General features: G+C 36.2%; 2 protein-coding genes across 4 annotated transcripts in view; both read right to left on the reverse strand.

Annotated features, from left to right (window-relative positions):
* Positions 1–797: 797 nt before the first annotated feature.
* On the reverse strand, positions 798–4,618 carry star (steroidogenic acute regulatory protein). Its single transcript, XM_081348219.1, has 7 exons — positions 4,488–4,618; positions 4,272–4,379; positions 2,837–2,964; positions 2,478–2,636; positions 2,109–2,293; positions 1,930–2,023; positions 798–1,447 (listed from the first exon to the last, which is right to left on the reverse strand). The coding sequence occupies exons 1-7, from the start codon at positions 4,549–4,551 to the stop codon at positions 1,328–1,330; spliced, it is 858 nt and encodes a 285-aa protein (XP_081204345.1). The 5' UTR covers positions 4,552–4,618; the 3' UTR covers positions 798–1,327.
* A 1,415-nt stretch (positions 4,619–6,033) lies between these two features.
* grk5l (G protein-coupled receptor kinase 5 like) overlaps positions 6,034–16,574 on the reverse strand; it is a 64,224-nt gene continuing 53,683 nt past the window's right edge. The window contains exons 11-16 of one of the 3 annotated variants that reach the window (XM_081348393.1): positions 15,012–15,101; positions 14,148–14,356; positions 12,314–12,451; positions 11,278–11,415; positions 10,693–10,892; positions 6,034–9,392 (exon numbers count right to left, since the gene is read on the reverse strand). In XM_081348393.1, coding sequence (XP_081204519.1) covers positions 10,704–10,892; positions 11,278–11,415; positions 12,314–12,451; positions 14,148–14,356; positions 15,012–15,101 — 764 coding nt within the window. In that variant the 3' untranslated portion in view covers positions 6,034–9,392; positions 10,693–10,703. The remainder of the gene's footprint in view (positions 9,393–10,692; positions 10,893–11,277; positions 11,416–12,313; positions 12,452–14,147; positions 14,357–15,011; positions 15,102–16,574) is intronic. The other 2 variants (XM_081348392.1, XM_081348394.1) reach the window with 2 other exon arrangements.

Below are 16,574 nucleotides of genomic sequence, written 5' to 3' on the forward strand. Positions count from 1 at the left end.
AATGTAACTCAAATTAGCCCCGCCTCCACTCACTCCACTCGTTGATGATCACACGGTGATGTGATTGGTTACAAACACCAGCGATTTCAAACCCCGTTTTTGAGACTGTCTTTGGTTCACTGCAGTTTTAAGGAGAAAATACTCAGCAATGGTGTTGACTTATGAATTTGTACATAGTTTGTCTCAAAGCATATTAAAAACACCACATAGGCATATAAACAACATATTCAACATGTGTCTTTCAGAGATCTCCCAATACCGCAGATGCAGAGGTCATTTACACAACTTTTGATTTGAAATTGATTTAATATAATCAGAAATGGCCAACTGCATCGGAAAAAATGAAAAACATTACAGAGGCAAATGTGGCCTGCCTTTGGCCAGGACATCAGTGTTGACCTCATTTCCTGCTTTGTGCAATGTTGGCTCAAACAGACCTTCAAGGAGCCGAGAAGTTCCTAAAACACATGTGAATGACCAAACACCTCCTTGCTTTGGCAAGCTCATGCTAATTCAGTCCAGACGACAAGACATTTTTATGGACTGAATATTCTGGCTTTAATACGAGTCACATTCCCTTTCCGGGGGCAATTTGCTTGAACATCGCTGAGACGCTAATGGGCATAACTGACTCAAAATGTTGTTTATGTAACTGGCTGAGTGGCTTGCCAAAGTATGTTGATGAAGCTATTTCCTGTATTTCCTTACTGCAAAGTCTGCAAAATGAGGCTTCAGTCATAATTTTTTATTTTTTCTTGTGATACAACCGTGAACAAAAAAGACTGATATTGTAGTTTGTCATTTTAATTGGTTTATTAAATATTCGTTTAGCAGACATCCTTTTCCAGGGTGAAGCAATAATAATATTAACTTAAAATAAATACTTTTTTTACACAAACAATGATAAAACATGAACTAATAAACCCATAAATTTATAGTCAGTGTGTTCAGCAGAAGTATACAGTATGAGTGAATAAAAGGAAGTTAAAGCCACAAAATGGAGGTGACAGAGGAAGTCAACTGAGTTTACCAGGTTGAAATCGAAACTTTCTAAGCCTCAATTACAATGACCCAGTAACCTACAGCATAAATGTTTTAGTTATTATAGTTCTGTGCATGCAACGTGAAAACATTTTAAATTGTGTGGCTTGAACAAAGAGCAGCATATTGCTTTGATGGACAATTTAACTTCTGTATCTGTGTGAAATGTTTAGGCCCACAAGTGTAGGCTGGAATGGGTGTGACATCTTTGGGTGGGAGGAGCTTGACCCTGAAAAGAATCTGCCTTTGCAGTGACATCTATGTTTTTAGGGTATAAATGTGGACATCAGCAGGCAATGGCTGCTTCCACGCTACCACTGGATGCCATTCTGTGCCTGAGGTGATTTGCGAAATCCACCTGGGTTTGCGAAAGTACCCGGTTGATGACAGTTTTCGGGATCCATCCCTGGAGAACAGGGACAAACCATACATTAGAACACTTATTAAGCTTATTTGGAAACATAGTGTGATACTACATTGAGAGTGACTTTACTTTTGTAGATCTTCCTTTTTAAAGACCATTTAAAGCATCAACTATCAATTATCATTTAAATTCACAGCTGCTTCAAAAGTAAACTGTGTCATTTTTAAAGCCATTACAAACACCAAATAAAACTGAAAAAATAACTTTAAAAATTGTTCTAACAAGTTTTGAAAACTCCCCCTATTGGTTGGGAAAGAGATAGTGCCGCCTCAGACTCATGCTATTGGTTGAATCAAAAACAGAGCAATGTTTTGATGGCACCAAAAGTGCAACTTTTCAGGGGAATCAGCATAGTTATGGCTTGCTTATACATATTAATCTGGAATAAGAGAAAGTAGGCTATTTAACATCCAAAAAATTGCATACTTCACTTCACCTTTTAACTGAGAGGGCAATTTACTTACCTTAAGGTCTAAACTGAGCAACCAGGTAAACTTTGTCTTATTGGGATCATCTGCACTTGGTCGCATCACAATACAGGTGGGTCCATTCTCAGCCCTTAGAAAATAAAAATGAATTTAATACATTGCAAGAGGTTTGTATTTTTATTTTTGGGTGGGGAGTGGTTAAAATTTTCACTTACCTAACAAATCCTTTCTTCTCAGGCATTCCAGGGTGCTGAGTGGACATTCCGGCAAGGAAGCATGTAGATCCCCTGCGCTTGGCACAGCGGACACTTACAAAATCTCGTGGGCCGACCACATTTCCAGGTGTTTCACCTGAAACCTCATGTGTGATCATAGTATCCTGACCGATCTTCTGAAGAATCTGAGAGGGACCAAAACTGTATTGAATACCAAATATCTCTAAGCAACAGTAGCTGTATGTTTTATTACATTGTGATGGAGGCTTGAGAGTAAGATATGAGAAGATAGGCAGTCCTTCAAAAGTGCAGTGACTAAAATGCATACAGCATAGGAATCTGGCAGTCAGTAGATCTATTTCTATCCACCTTGACTTGTTTGACATTGGGGTTCCACTCCCCCATTTGTTCCATGTTATTCACCAGCTCCTCATAAAGGTCATCTGTTTGCTGTTCAAGCATCACTTCCAACTTAAAAATCTTCCCAATGTCTGGTAATACTTTACTCATCACCTTATCTCCATTGAGCTGAGAGAGAAAAACCCACATAAAAAGACAGTTTTAATTATTATTATTACAGTATATGTGAGCAAAAAAATAAAAGGTTTGCAGCTCTAAAGGCCTTGGACACCAAAGTGCTGTATAAAACTGTATAGTAAAATATGCATGCATAAAAGGCATCTATACATGGCCTCATCAGAATGAATGATGATTATTATTATTATTACAGTTTCAATCTCAGTTTGCCAGCCGTCCTGGTCACTCAGGATGCTGATAGACTTCTGCAGAGCTTCCTGTCCCTGCTGCACATAGCACTGCTCAGCTTCACTGTACGTCTCTTCTGCAATCCGACTACCTGTGCAAAGAAACACACACATAAACATGATCATCTCCGTAAAGAAACAACAAATACACACTAGATTTATGAAGAAAATGTGCACTTCTGTGAATTTGATTCACCCCTTCTGCAAATTACATTGTTATGCCAGTAAGTGGCAATAAGAGACTGTCTTTATATGTTACTGAACCATTCACTCAAAAACACTGAATTATTTAGGAATCAAATAAGTGACTAACTGATAGCAAGAGTCCATCACTTGTGCATTTCGGAATCCTGTTGGCAGTAGTAGGTCTAATTCGAACACATGACTCATACTGTCAAATACTGTTTTTCGCCTACTATATGGGAAGTCGTAATATTGTGATGCAGAAACTCACTATCGTGTCGTTATGAGTGAGTCATTTAATCATTCACTCAACCAATTCGTTAAAAACACTGAATCATTCAGGAACAAAACAAGTGAGTAACTGTGTCCGAAATCGCATAGGGGTGAATTTAAGTAAATTGGGACATTTTTTCCCAGTCATCTCAATAGCAAAAAAGTGTCCCAATTTACTTGAATTCACCTGAGTAGGTACAACATATTATAAATAACTTCACCGTTAAAAAAAGTACATTCTTAGGTTGTAGTATGAATGAAATCCAGACATAGTATTGTACATCCACCATGTTGTCATTGTCATGTGACCTTCAACATCCATTGAGTTGCTTCTTTGCAGTCATCATATAAACACTTCATAATCTTGCCAGAAGTATTAGGTCACCCAGGTAAAAAAATGTTCACCTACTGTACTATATAAGGAAGTATGCAATTTCAGATGCTGTCTTTATGTCTTTATATTCACTAAACCAATTAATTAAAATACACTCATTTGTTCAAGAACGAAACAAGTGATTGTCTTTATGAGTAAGTAATTGAATCATTCACACAATCAAAATGCTGATTCATTTAAAACGATACCATTACTGTGTTGCTCACAGATGCACAATTCTGCTGTGGCTTTGTTCATAACTATTTTAGTGATTGAAGCAAACATAGATAAATAGCTGCAAATGCTGTCTAAATTGAAAGTTACTCACCAATAACTTTTTGTTTATATATCTTTTGTTCAAAAGCAATACCACACTCACTAATATTCAAAACAACAGCACACTGCTCCTGTAATATTGCTTAAGTTATATTTTGAACAGACAGTTAAACAGGACAATAACTGAGTAAATAATTTTAAGCATTTAGTTGGCTAATATTATTAGCTACTACAGCATCCATATTTATGTAATATAAATGTTGGAAGTTGTGAGGAAGTGAGGAAGTATCTTACTGAGAAGTGAGCTCCTTCTTCGGACATGGTTAATCCAAGCACCAGGTCCAGGTCCAGAAAGCTTTTTCAGCTCATGATGAATTGCAATCATCGCATTCCTCCTCAAACCTGATTGTGAAAGAAAAAAATATATATAAACTTGAATAAATACTATTTATTACTACTAATATTATAAATATATTTCAGAAAACCTGGATACATGAAACAGCTTCTTACCTGTCATGTTTCTCACGTGCCTGTAGGAAATGCCAGCACACAGTTTGACCGTTGCAGGCAACATTATACAATTTTCTAAACCGATGAATGAATGACTACACTTGAAATGTGGGCACGGTGAGTTAGAAGTGAAATCTGAGGAACAGCTGCCTGCTTCGCTCCCTTTATAGCCCCGTCAGACAAGGCCGCGTTCTCGTCACCTCGCAGATAAAACAGCACCATCACTCAAAGCACGGGGGTGACCCTGTGTGTCAAGGATGTGCATTGAACACGACAGCCTATCTGTTACCACTATAAACACGTTGTTACAGATAACGGCCAGTGCCTGAAGACTACCCACACAGAACACTGGTTTGTACACTTATGTTGTCTGTCTTTTTCAAGTCACAACAAACAGTGTTACCTATCTACAGATATATTTTAGCATATGATTAACCGGAAACTCTCAAAATTTCACACACGACTTGCTCTCCTGAGTCCTGGTTCCATTACAACATTAGTTCAGGAGGTCAAGTTTATAATGACAAATCATGAGCCAAATATTTTCAAAATCATCATCATCCTAACTCCAAGGGGTCAAATAAAATGACATCACCACCCCCCTCCCCCTCCTTTGTGTGTACTTTTAATGTGACTAATTATAGCTTTCAATAATAGAGATGTAAGCTGGGGTGTATTCTGCAAATCCAGGTTACATCTTATTACACGCTGTGCTACACAAACCCATATCAAAGCTGCAACGAATCCATTCTCAATCACTGACAACAATAAAAGGCCGATCTGGCAGCCTTGGACTCAACGGCAATGGAAACTTTCCTAGTTCTATGAAAATATTTGCTTAATGACTTGTGGTTTTCAGTTTGACGTAAAATCAACTTGTTCAAGAACATTGAAGCAATATCTTGTGGGGTAAAAGTGTCTTTATGAGTGAAAGCACCTTAACCCACAACCTTGTGTCCCTCAGAGTAATTTATACTTTAAGCCTTAACCTTTATCAGACAAACTTCTAATCAGGAGGTGTGGAACAGCCATGGACTGTTGAAATGATGCTGGAACAGGTGCAAACCATAGCTGTCAATGGATTACAAACTTTAATTGAATTAATTACATGATATTACTTTTTTTGGTAACACTTTATTTTAGTCCAACATGTACTTACCATAGTAATTATACTAAATTATGCATAATAACATGCAACTAACCCTCAACCAAATCCTAATCCTACCCTAACCCTATAGTAAGTTCATGTACTGCAGTTAATATTACTCAGTACTTAAATGTATAATTACATTATAACAATGACACCTTAAGTATAACCTTTTTTTTTAATTACTTATATTTCATCAATATTTCTATCAATTATATAAATTAATTACTATCATTAATTTATATAATTGATAGAAATATTGATGAAATATAAGTAATTCTATCAATTATATAAATTAATTACTATCATTAAATGTAATTTGTCTATAATCTCATTAATCTGAAAGGTTAAATTGACAGTCTTTTTAAAAAAAGTAAAACAATTTAAACCAAAATAATTCAGTTTTCCTTGCCATTTATTATTCAAATTTGACGTTTATTTATCGCTCATGATAATCACGTACGTTATCATAATACAAACACATTCACATTTCTAAAAGAACTACACAGTTATGTTCAGGCCAGCACAGGTTTTATTCAGAAGGACTCTGTCAGGTTTGGCTTCACATGCAGTCAGCGTAGTACAACACCTCTCTTTAAAACGTGTGTGTGTGTGTGTGTATGTATGTGTGTTTGTGCGTGTGCATGTTTACATTGTGTGAATGACTGAAGTGACAGACAAAGTGCAAACCGTATCATGAGCACTAACCTGGACTAGACTACTAAAAAGGAGGCACTTCATTGGGGTTTTCTATCTCCAGAATGACCTATACAAAAAATGAATCCAAAAGAAGCCATGTCCTCAAAACCTTATCTTCTCTAATTTCAGTTTTCACTTGCCAAATAAATATCACTTCAGTTCCCTAGTTTGGTCATTGTTTTAAAGGCAAAGTTCCCTTTTATGCAGCAATTACATATGTCACCACCAGTTCATTCATCACATTGTTGTACGTATGGAGGACATACAGGAAGTATACACAAGCAAAGCATTAACTCTTAGTCTGGGAAAAGTTCATTTTTCTAAACTTCCCAGCTGTTAAATTAGTTCAAGAGGATACTGTAAAAATATAAACCAATAAGTTTGAAGTTTAAACCACCAGGCCCTCAATTTACAACCCTTTTGTTAAATGAAAAAAAAAAAGAAAAAAGTGGCAAACCTTTCCTTTATGTTTCCATAGACCAAATCAACATTTACTTGCTGATATAGCACTTAATATCAGTTTAGATCAGTCCCTATTCATGATATAGAGTGCTAGAAACACTTAATGAACTATTACACAAATAATATGCAGTTTATCAATGCATACTTGGGGGGAAATTCTGCTTCAAATTCACTGTAAAATCAGTAACACGACTCTCAGATTCCAGAGCATCAAGTTAATCAAGTTTTATAGCAATTAATCAACTGTGGTTAGAAGATATCCCAATTTAGATACGCAACAAAGTGGCAAAAGTGAAGAATATTCCCTGTAATGGTAAATAAAGTACTTCCTAACAAACTGTCAAGATTGGTCACACATTTTTTTAAATAGGAGATATGCATTAACATGAATCTTTTCTAAATTTCACCTGAAAGTGACCATGAATCATCACAAGTATGTGGCGTATAAAGTCTCACCACAAAGAACAACAGCATGGCACTAGCATACACAGAGATCCGACCCCTAAACCATTAACCTTCTAACAGACACATTGGTCCCGCTTGATGAATAGTTGATTGACCATGCAGTGCAATTTATGTAACGTCATTATACAGTGCAATAACCAGTTATTACACACCCTTCAGATGAGAAGTTTGAAATGTTAGAACCTAAACTAAGTATACACTTTTTCGCTTTAAACCCTTCAGAGGGAATTTCTAGCAATGTAAATTAATGGCATAACTGATGCATAATTTGGTAAACACACATCAGTTTAATGATTGGAAATTACATGGCACTTAGCATACGTACTCGTGAAACAGCTTCAAGTCATCATTTTAATACACTTGATTTGTCTTGAGATTCTCTATTGAACTTTGAGGCATAAAAAAAACCCCTTGGAATGGTATTGTAAATGCAGGATTATGAGGTTGAGATTCATATTCTATTCCTTCTTGAGTCGCTCTGTTTGGTTACTTGTAAATTATCAATTTTTTTAAAGAAACATTTGAACACTCCAAAACTATCATGTATTCTCTATGCATGGGATATAAATGTATTTTTAGGGCTGTGTGTTCTGGATTCCCATGTCTATACAACTGAAATCCTGGACACTTTAAATGAGTACATTTACAGTTAGGGAAGATGAATGAAATGTCTTTCTACCAGTTGGCATCTGATTGGAAACTGCATAAATATGAGAAAACAGCTGCTGAGGTATGAAACTTCCTGTATTGTGTGTGTGTGTGTGTGTGTGCATAAAGGCTGAAGTGAAGTGGTGCAAGTTTCAGTCTATTAGTGGTTGAAATGTGTTTAAATGAAGGCATATTTACACACCGAATCTGGGAAAAAAGCGGTTTTGTTGTCCTAAAAAGTGAAAATGCTTTACTGTGTAGATGTATTATTAGATGGTCAATTCTATCTCCTCTTGGAGCTGCCGTGATACAAATTTTTAAACTTTTTCACATCAGCAAAATCTCACAGTAGCTCAGATTGAAGAGTCCAGCAATATCCTCTGATTCAATGCCAAATTGCCTCTGAAAAGCTGAAGTATTATACCTCTATTTTCTGCAAATCGGGTAAATGAGCCACTGAATAATGCGATGAAATGAGAAGAACTCCCTGACTGATTTGTTGTGCTGTGATTGGCTACCTACCCAAAGACCACGCCCACTGAGATGGCTCCGCCTTTCACTACAGTCAATGGTCTTTATGCACAAAGGAACTGATACTTTTAGCTTATGTTTGCAGACCATGTAGTGTCCGGCAAATGGAGCAGATGAGATTTTAGAGTGGACTGGAATAGGCGGAAGCTGCCAAATTGAGTTTGTTTTTCAGTGATATCACAAAATTTGCAGATGACATGGGAAGGAAAGAATATACAGCTCCAATGAGCTCCTATTTCCTTGTGCTTTTAGGCCTTTCGTCACTCTCTGCAGCGAAACATGGCAACGTTACTCAAATATGTGTCTTCCTGTAATAAGCTCTATCTTTGGCCTGAGAGGGTTGAGGTTGGAGGTGTTACATGTAGATGGAAAGATATAAGGGGTGAGTAGGCAGAACGAGAGGGATGGAGGAGGAAACGAGAGTGTGCGTGTGTTTGTGAGTGTGTGCGTAAGTCTCTTAAGTTCACTATATTAGCTTTCCTTTGCAAAAGAAAAATTAAAAAGCCCCCTTCCCATTCCCTGTGGAGGCCTCTCTTTGTCAATAAAATCCCCTGAATAATATGAGTTAATATTCTGTCATTGTCAGTGGCTCTTTAATGTTCCAGCAATCCTGAGGGAGCGTGAGGTGAAGGAATAAATGTTCTCCTTTCTGTCACAAAACGGATAAATAAATGTCTTTAAACAGGAGTTTTATTTTGTCTCCTGGCGGGGGCCGTGGATGGATAGTGTGGGCCAAGGCAAGGAAAACGGACTCTTCCACGCTCTGTCGACTGGTCTTTAAAGGGCAGGAGGAGTTCCTCACTCTTATTCTTTCCTCTCTTTATCGCTCACTCGCTTTTGTCCCCTGCAGTCCCGCAGCGATCTGTCCACTAGGGGGCAGAGTGTGACATGGAGTCAACAGAGTTGACACTGGAAGACGAGACCCGGCTTTGAGCGATGGTCACCTCTGGATGCTGAAGGATGAGAGAAAATGACAGAAAAATAATTCATGTTAGTTATGATTTATAAATTCTCTCTCACATATAGACATGTACAATCAGGGTCCAAAATTAACACTCGCCAGCAATGTTGGGGGGTAATGGACATTACTACTCTGTAAAAAATTATTTTCATGATTTGTTATGATTTGATTGATTTTGACATGATTTTGCTATCACAACTTTTGTCAAATCAACTTAGAAAATTAATGTGGTTCAGATAACAATATTTTGAGTTTCTATTTATTAAACCAATCTCTTTGTTGTATTAACTAAATTTTTTAATTTCAATTAACTCAAAAGTTTTAAGGCAACCAGGTAACTTAGTTTTTAAGTTAAACCAACGATAATTTTGTTGTTTTTTTATTTTGAGTGTACTGTAGTTATTTTTTCCTAAATCAATTGAAAAACTCTTTCTTTTCCATTTTTCTCCAGAAATGGGTGCTGAATGAAAATAAATGAGTGTGTTTTAGTTCAGTTGTGCTTGTTTATTTGTAGGCAAAATATCAGAATGTGGGTATTGCCTCACAACATAGATCTCTGCATGTGTAGCTGTCGTTTTGAGAATCACTTGCATCTTGGGCAGGAAAATACAATACAAAAGTAACTTAATGTATTGCTTTCCATAAAAAGTTATTAGTTATCTACGATGCCTAGTTATTTTGTAGTTTATTTACAAAACACTTACACTACCATTCAAAAGTTTGGGGTCAGCAATTTTTAAAGAAATAAATACTTCCATTCAGAAAGGACACATTAAATTGATCAAAAGTGACAGTAAAGACATTTATAATGTAACAAAAGAAGTGTGGAGTAATTCAGCTTTGCCATTACAGGAATAAATGACAATTTAAATTGTTAAAATGGAACAATGTTCCTTTGAATTGTAATAAAATATGCAGAATGCAAAAAGAGACTTAAATCAAAAACAAATCAAACACTTTATGATCCCAAACTTTTTGTGTAGTGCTTGTAGTGTATTTCTCACAGTAAAACAACAAAATCATGAGGTGTTAATGTTAGCAGTTTAACAGCTAAATATTACAATGTTCAATGTACAATGTACAAACTTCACTCTTTCTAGGTCATTAATCAAATAAGTAAATTTGTGAAACTGATCATGTGAATTCCTGTGTAGAGAGTGAAAACCCCCCATTACATTTTCTAAATCAATGTGGCAAAGTTATTTTTGGCCCCTGGGTACAATGCTTCAGTCTGATCCTTGCTGTTCTGCTCTACGTGTGTGAGCGTGTGGTGTCCTGATGGGGTGTTTGACCTGGTCTGTAGTTAACTATTGTGTTCTCTGGGGTGTTCCTCTGTGGTGGAGGTGGAGGGGATCCTCACATGTCTCCTAAAGATCCTGTCCAGCAGGCTACGCCGAGGAGGCTCAGGAGGCTGGTTCCAATCCAGGTCAGGGGGCCGTGTCCCCTGAGGCCCGAATACATTAAGGTCGCTGAAGCACTCTGTCTCGATCATCTGCAGGACAGAAAGCAGACAAAATAGCAAGAGACAGACAGAGAGACATACAGATAAACAAAAAGAGAGAAATGATGATAAGGAGGTCAATAATCCTTATTTTCTAACATCTTTACAGAAAGGACAATTATAGTTCTGGATGCTGATTGGTCAATACAGCCTTCCAGTCATGCTAATATACATTATTAACAGCTATTCACTATTAACACCTGCTATACACATAGGGGTCAGCAACCTTTTAATTTTTTTCTTGTTCATTACTGTGCCAAATGGAATATTAAAGATGATGCCAGGTTGAATGATTCATTATCGTGTTATCTGATTTTTTTTTTTTTTGTTGCCATATGGCATTACGTTGGCAGAAGATTTTAGCACAGCTTTATACCTCATTTTGCCATGGGATGGAGACGCTGCCAGTGGCAAACTTGGAGTAGAAATCATTGTCTGTTTGGTCCAGGTTGACACCCTTAACGGTGGAGAACTGCTCAATGTCCAGAACATCTTTACAGTAGACCGCCCTGGGCTATTAAACAAGAAAAAGAAGAGAAACAAAAGTGAAAAACAGTATAATAAGAGAATTCAACCCTATGCAAATTTCTAAAGCCTTGAAATGTTCAACATGTTCCTTAAAAACCTGTTATCTGATTGATAGTTTATACTTTTTTGTAAGTAAAAGGCCTTGTCGAATAATTGTAAAAAACACCTCCCCCCTTCAAGTTGTGGTTCACGTGTCTTTCTGCTGTGAAATCTTTCCTGATTTTTAAATGTAAATGTAAGAATAACTTTAATAGTGTAGGTAATGTTTCAAGGTAAACATTTGATTGGTTTTACTTTATTATCCATGCATCATTTTTTTACCAAAAATCATGTTAAAATGTGAGTATCAAATATGATACATCAGGATTTTGAGGAAGGTTTATTTAAACATCTCATGTTGAATGTCATTATATTGCATTGCATCATATGTTTTGCCCTAAACAACTACAGAGCTTTAATCATAAAACAAGGCATTTTAATACCACCTTACTAAGACTAATATTATTGAGCGATACAGAGTGACAACTGATATTTATATGTATTTTATAGTAGTCTACCATAATCTCACTGATTTACATCACAAGCTATTCGAATTTCATTTTACATTTTGGCCATATAAATATGAGCAACTGCACTAAATTTCATTTTTGGTCAGTCTGAGCTTCTGAATAAAACGGAGGTGTTTTTACCTCCTTGAGAATGAGCTCCATACCCTCCTATATGAGCCATTAAAGACTGATGTATCAAATGTGATACTCAATAAAATAAAATAAAAAGGTAAGCCAACTTTATCTAAATAAAAATGTCTAAAAGTTTGTATGACTATTATTTCATTTGTCAGGCTTTACAGTGTTAACATCAACTACATGAGAACACAAACTCACATCAGGCACAAAGGAAGGTTCCAGAATGCCGGCCTCCAGCCTCTTGAAGTTGATGTTCTTAAAGAACGGGTGGGCTTTGACTCCAGTACCTTCATCCGCCTGGCAGCCGAGCCTCTGCTTGGGATCTTTGGCTAACAGCTGTGGGACAAGGAGAGGAGAGCAGCCAGACAGACATTAGGAACACAGGTTTGTACATTCTTCAAGAGTGGAATGTAAGGGGCCAAGCTGGTCAATGGCTTCGAAACACTAGGAAAAAGAGCTTGTGTGCCAAATTAAGACATTTAAATGGGGCAAACATCCTAAAACTAGGGTCAGCAATCACAAACCAGACATCACAAAACCACACACAGGAACGAGTTAGGCTGGGAACTTTGTGAGCTAAGATGTGGAGGCCATTTGCGTCATGACGCACGCAACACAGAATTTCAAATTAAAATTGAAAATTGTAATCATTCACTTATCTTCATGTCATTCTCCAACAAAACAAGTACTCCATTCGATTCACTAGCTATTATTAAGTAATTTAAGTACGTTTTGCATGAAGACCAAAAGTCTCAAATCAGATGAGGGCCTTAGCTTCTTCAAAAAACTTTAGTTGGGTCACAGTCAGTTAACAGAAGATTTCAAGCTTCTTTTTTTGCCAAGGACTCCCAAATATAATGATCCACTTTTAAAAGCAGCTACACTACCGTTTAAAATGTTAGGGTCTTAAGATTTTTTACATGTTTTTGAAAGAAGATTCTTTCGCTCACCAAGTCTGCAAAAACAGCAATATTGTGAAATAATATCGCGAAATAATATTGCAATATAAAACATATATTTTCTATTTTAATATACTTAAAATGCAATTTATTCCTGTGATTTTCACCATCATTACTCCAGTCTCTAGTGTCACATGATCCTTCAGAAATTATTTTAATATGGTGATTTGATGCTTAAGAAACATTTCTTATTATTATTAATGTTGAAAACAGTTGTGCTGCTTAATGTCTTTGTGGAAACTGTGATACTTTTTTCCAGGATCATTTGATGAATAGAAAGTTCAGAAGAACAGCATTTATTTGAAATAGAAATCATTTTAACATGACAAATGTCTTTACTGTCACTTTTGATCAAATTAATGCATCCTTGCTGAATAAAAGTATCCAGTATGAATTGTAGAGTATACTTTCATGTAAAAAAAACAACCAAAAACATTTAAATTATACAAGTATAATAAGTGTGATACTGTAAAAATATTGTATGAAAAATTAGGCAAATTGTTAAAATATTCTCTGGACATAAGTCTCATAGAGCAAAATAAAAGTAATTTTATCAAATTTGGTGAATGTATAATATATATAAACATCTTAAGGGTACTTGCTAACTTTCAAATCCCTAAAAATATATTTAGTAAAATCTGGTTTAAAGCAAGGTAAGGATGATTAAATTACATATTTTAGTTTTTTGGGTGAACAGTCCCTTTAAGATTAGCAGAAAGCCAGTCGCATGACACAGCTCTAATAAAAGACAGCTGAGGTTCTTTACAATACATTTAGAGTATTAAACAATACTGAACTGAGCTGTTCTCAGAGAGCTCATTATCAGCTTCTTCCCCAGCCGAAAACATGCAATAGCAGCCAGAAAAATGAGCCAAAAGTACAGAATGGACTCGATTTGACCAGTTTTGTGCGCTCAATCAATGGACTCTTAATCAGCATCTATGGCGTGTTTGACTGAGGAGATAATGTAGCTTTGGATACAAGCTCTTAGTTGTACTCGACTGTGTCATCTTGGATTTTGACCAGCATAGAAACTTCATTCTTTGTGTGTGTATGTATATGTGTGGCCTCACCATCCTGCAGATGGCTTTGGTGTCTTCTGAAAACTTGTCGCTGTACTCCTCTTCCTCCTCCTGCACCCTCTTCTCCACTTCTTCCCTCTTCACTCGCTCTTTGCGAGCACGGAAAGGCGATCGACCAGCTGTCATCTCGTAGATCAGGCAACCCAACCCCCACCAGTCTGGACTCATGCTATAGCGCTCATTATTGATCACCTCTGGAGCTGTCCATCAAAACATATTCAGTTCATCAATCAATAAAAAACATTTCAATGCTTAATATTGCCATGAAAATATATCTAGTAGGACTGAGTGGTGCAGCTAAAAACAAAACCTGATATTTTTCAGCCTTTTGATTATAGTTGGTATTTACACTAGCATTCAAAATTTTGAGGTCTGTAAGTTTTTTTCATGTTTTTGAAAGAAGTCTCTTAAGTTCACAGTAAAAACAGTAATATTGTGAAATTGTATTACAATATAAAATAATTTGCATGAATTATTATCATGATTCTTCAGAAATCATTATAATATGCTGTTAATCTGCTTGTGCTGCTTAATATTTTAGTGTTAAAACCATGATACTTTTTTTTAAGGATTCTTCAATGAATAGAAAGTTCAAAAGTACAGAATTTATTTGAAATAGAAATATTTTGTAGTTGTAGTTACTGTCACTTTTGACCAATTTAATGCATCCTTACCATAAATAAGTAAAAAAAAAAAAAAAGTATTATTTGAATGGTACTGTAAATCAATACATTTAATACTAGTTAAATTGATTGAAAAAAAAAAGTTAAAAAAAAAAGTTATGATTTATTTATACTGTAAATGCCGTGCAAAATGCTATTTTGCTTAAATCAATACAGGTAAAAAGATCATTACCCATGTAGCCCACAGTCCCGACTCGACCACGGATCTGTTCTCCATCAGGCACTTTAATGGCCAGTCCCAGGTCTGAGATCCGGATATGACCTGTAGGGATAGAGAGGGAGTAATAGCAAACAAACAAGAACAAAACAAGTTAATGTAAAATTTATTTATTGTCCCATTTAACAATTTATTACACTTTCACTGACTGAATATTCTACGGAAGAGGATTAGGGCCAGGCAATAATAAAAAAAATAAAACCATCTCGAGATTAAAGTCATTATAATGCGAGATTAAACTCGTTAAATTTCGAGAAAAAAAGTCGAAATACAATCTTGAGAATAAACTCATTAAATATCGAGAATAAAGTCGTTGTGTTGCGAGAAAAAACTCGTTAAATTTCGAGAAAAAAGTCGAAATACAATCTCGAGAATAAACTCATTAAATATCGAGAATAAAGTCGTTGTGTTTCGAGAAAAAAACTCGTTAAATTTCGAGAAAAAAAGTCGAAATATAATCTCGAGAATAAACTCATTAAATATCGAGAATAAAGTCGTTGTGTTTCGAGAAAAAAAATCATTAAATTTCTAGAAAAAAAGTCGAAATACAATCTTGAGAATAAACTCATTACATTTCAAGAATAAATTCGTTGTGTTTCGAGAAAAAAAAGTCGAAATGAAATGTAGGGAATAACGCATTCGATCTGTGTTCATTAGCCTACTGATAGAGGACATGGCAGAGTTGGATCACTTAGTCAAGCTATATTTTAGACTTTCTTACAGTAACAAAGCCGTCTAGGTCGGCTAGAGGAGGAGCTGTAGCCTACTATCATGGAATAATGTCCACTTTAATGCACCCTATAGGCGGGTGAGAAACAGCGCCATGAATTATGCAGAAAATGCAAGACTGCTCTTTGTGCATTGTGTAATGCAGGGGTCAGCAACCTATGGCACGCGTGCCAACACTGGCACGCGGAGGGTTAATTGCTGGCACACAAGCAAATGCGAGAGAAGTGTATGTATTTTATGCCGTTCAAATGCACTCGGGCTCCCCTCCCATGATTAACATCGCGTAACATCAGCATCACACGGAACGCACATGTAGGAAACCTCGTGAATTACGTCCGTTTCACGCATATTTTTTTCGGCGTGCATGTTAATAAATGAGTGCATTCACACCGGGAGCAGGAGCAGCGCGTGAGCGCCCAACAGGAGCGTAGCGTGAGCAGTGAAGCGCGGGTTTTGCCGGCGAGTCTATTTTGTCTGCGTTGCTCACGCTCAATTAAAGTGAAAGCACACTTTTGATGGACAAAATAAATATGATTTCAAACAAAAGTGCCCAAAATGCACATAATGTGCATGTCTAGTGTGTTTTAACAAGAACTGGATTAGGTTATGTCAGAAAAGAAAATGAAGACTCAAAAATATTTATATAAAATTTACCCATTTAAACTTGTTTTATTATTCAGTTTGGGTAAAAGGATTTGGGTAAAAAATATATATAGAAAATAAATATTTGTGTGAGCTGTAAAGTGGTTAGAAAAAATGAAGTCGGAATCAGCTAAAATCGGTATTGGC

The sequence above is a fragment of the Scardinius erythrophthalmus genome, assembly GCF_964197995.2.
Source record: "Scardinius erythrophthalmus genome assembly, chromosome: 20".
NCBI lineage: Eukaryota > Metazoa > Chordata > Actinopteri > Cypriniformes > Leuciscidae > Scardinius > Scardinius erythrophthalmus.

Coding starts and splice junctions, on each gene's coding strand:
- star (XM_081348219.1), bottom strand. CDS start 4,551: ATGTTGCCTGCAACGGTCAAACTGTGTGCTGGCATTTCCTACAGGCAC. Junction 4,380..4,487: donor GCACGTGAGAAACATGACAG/GTAAGAAGCTGT, acceptor TTTCACAATCAG/GTTTGAGGAGGAATGCGATG. Junction 2,637..2,836: donor GGCAAACTGAGATTGAAACT/GTAATAATAATA, acceptor TTTCTCTCTCAG/CTCAATGGAGATAAGGTGAT.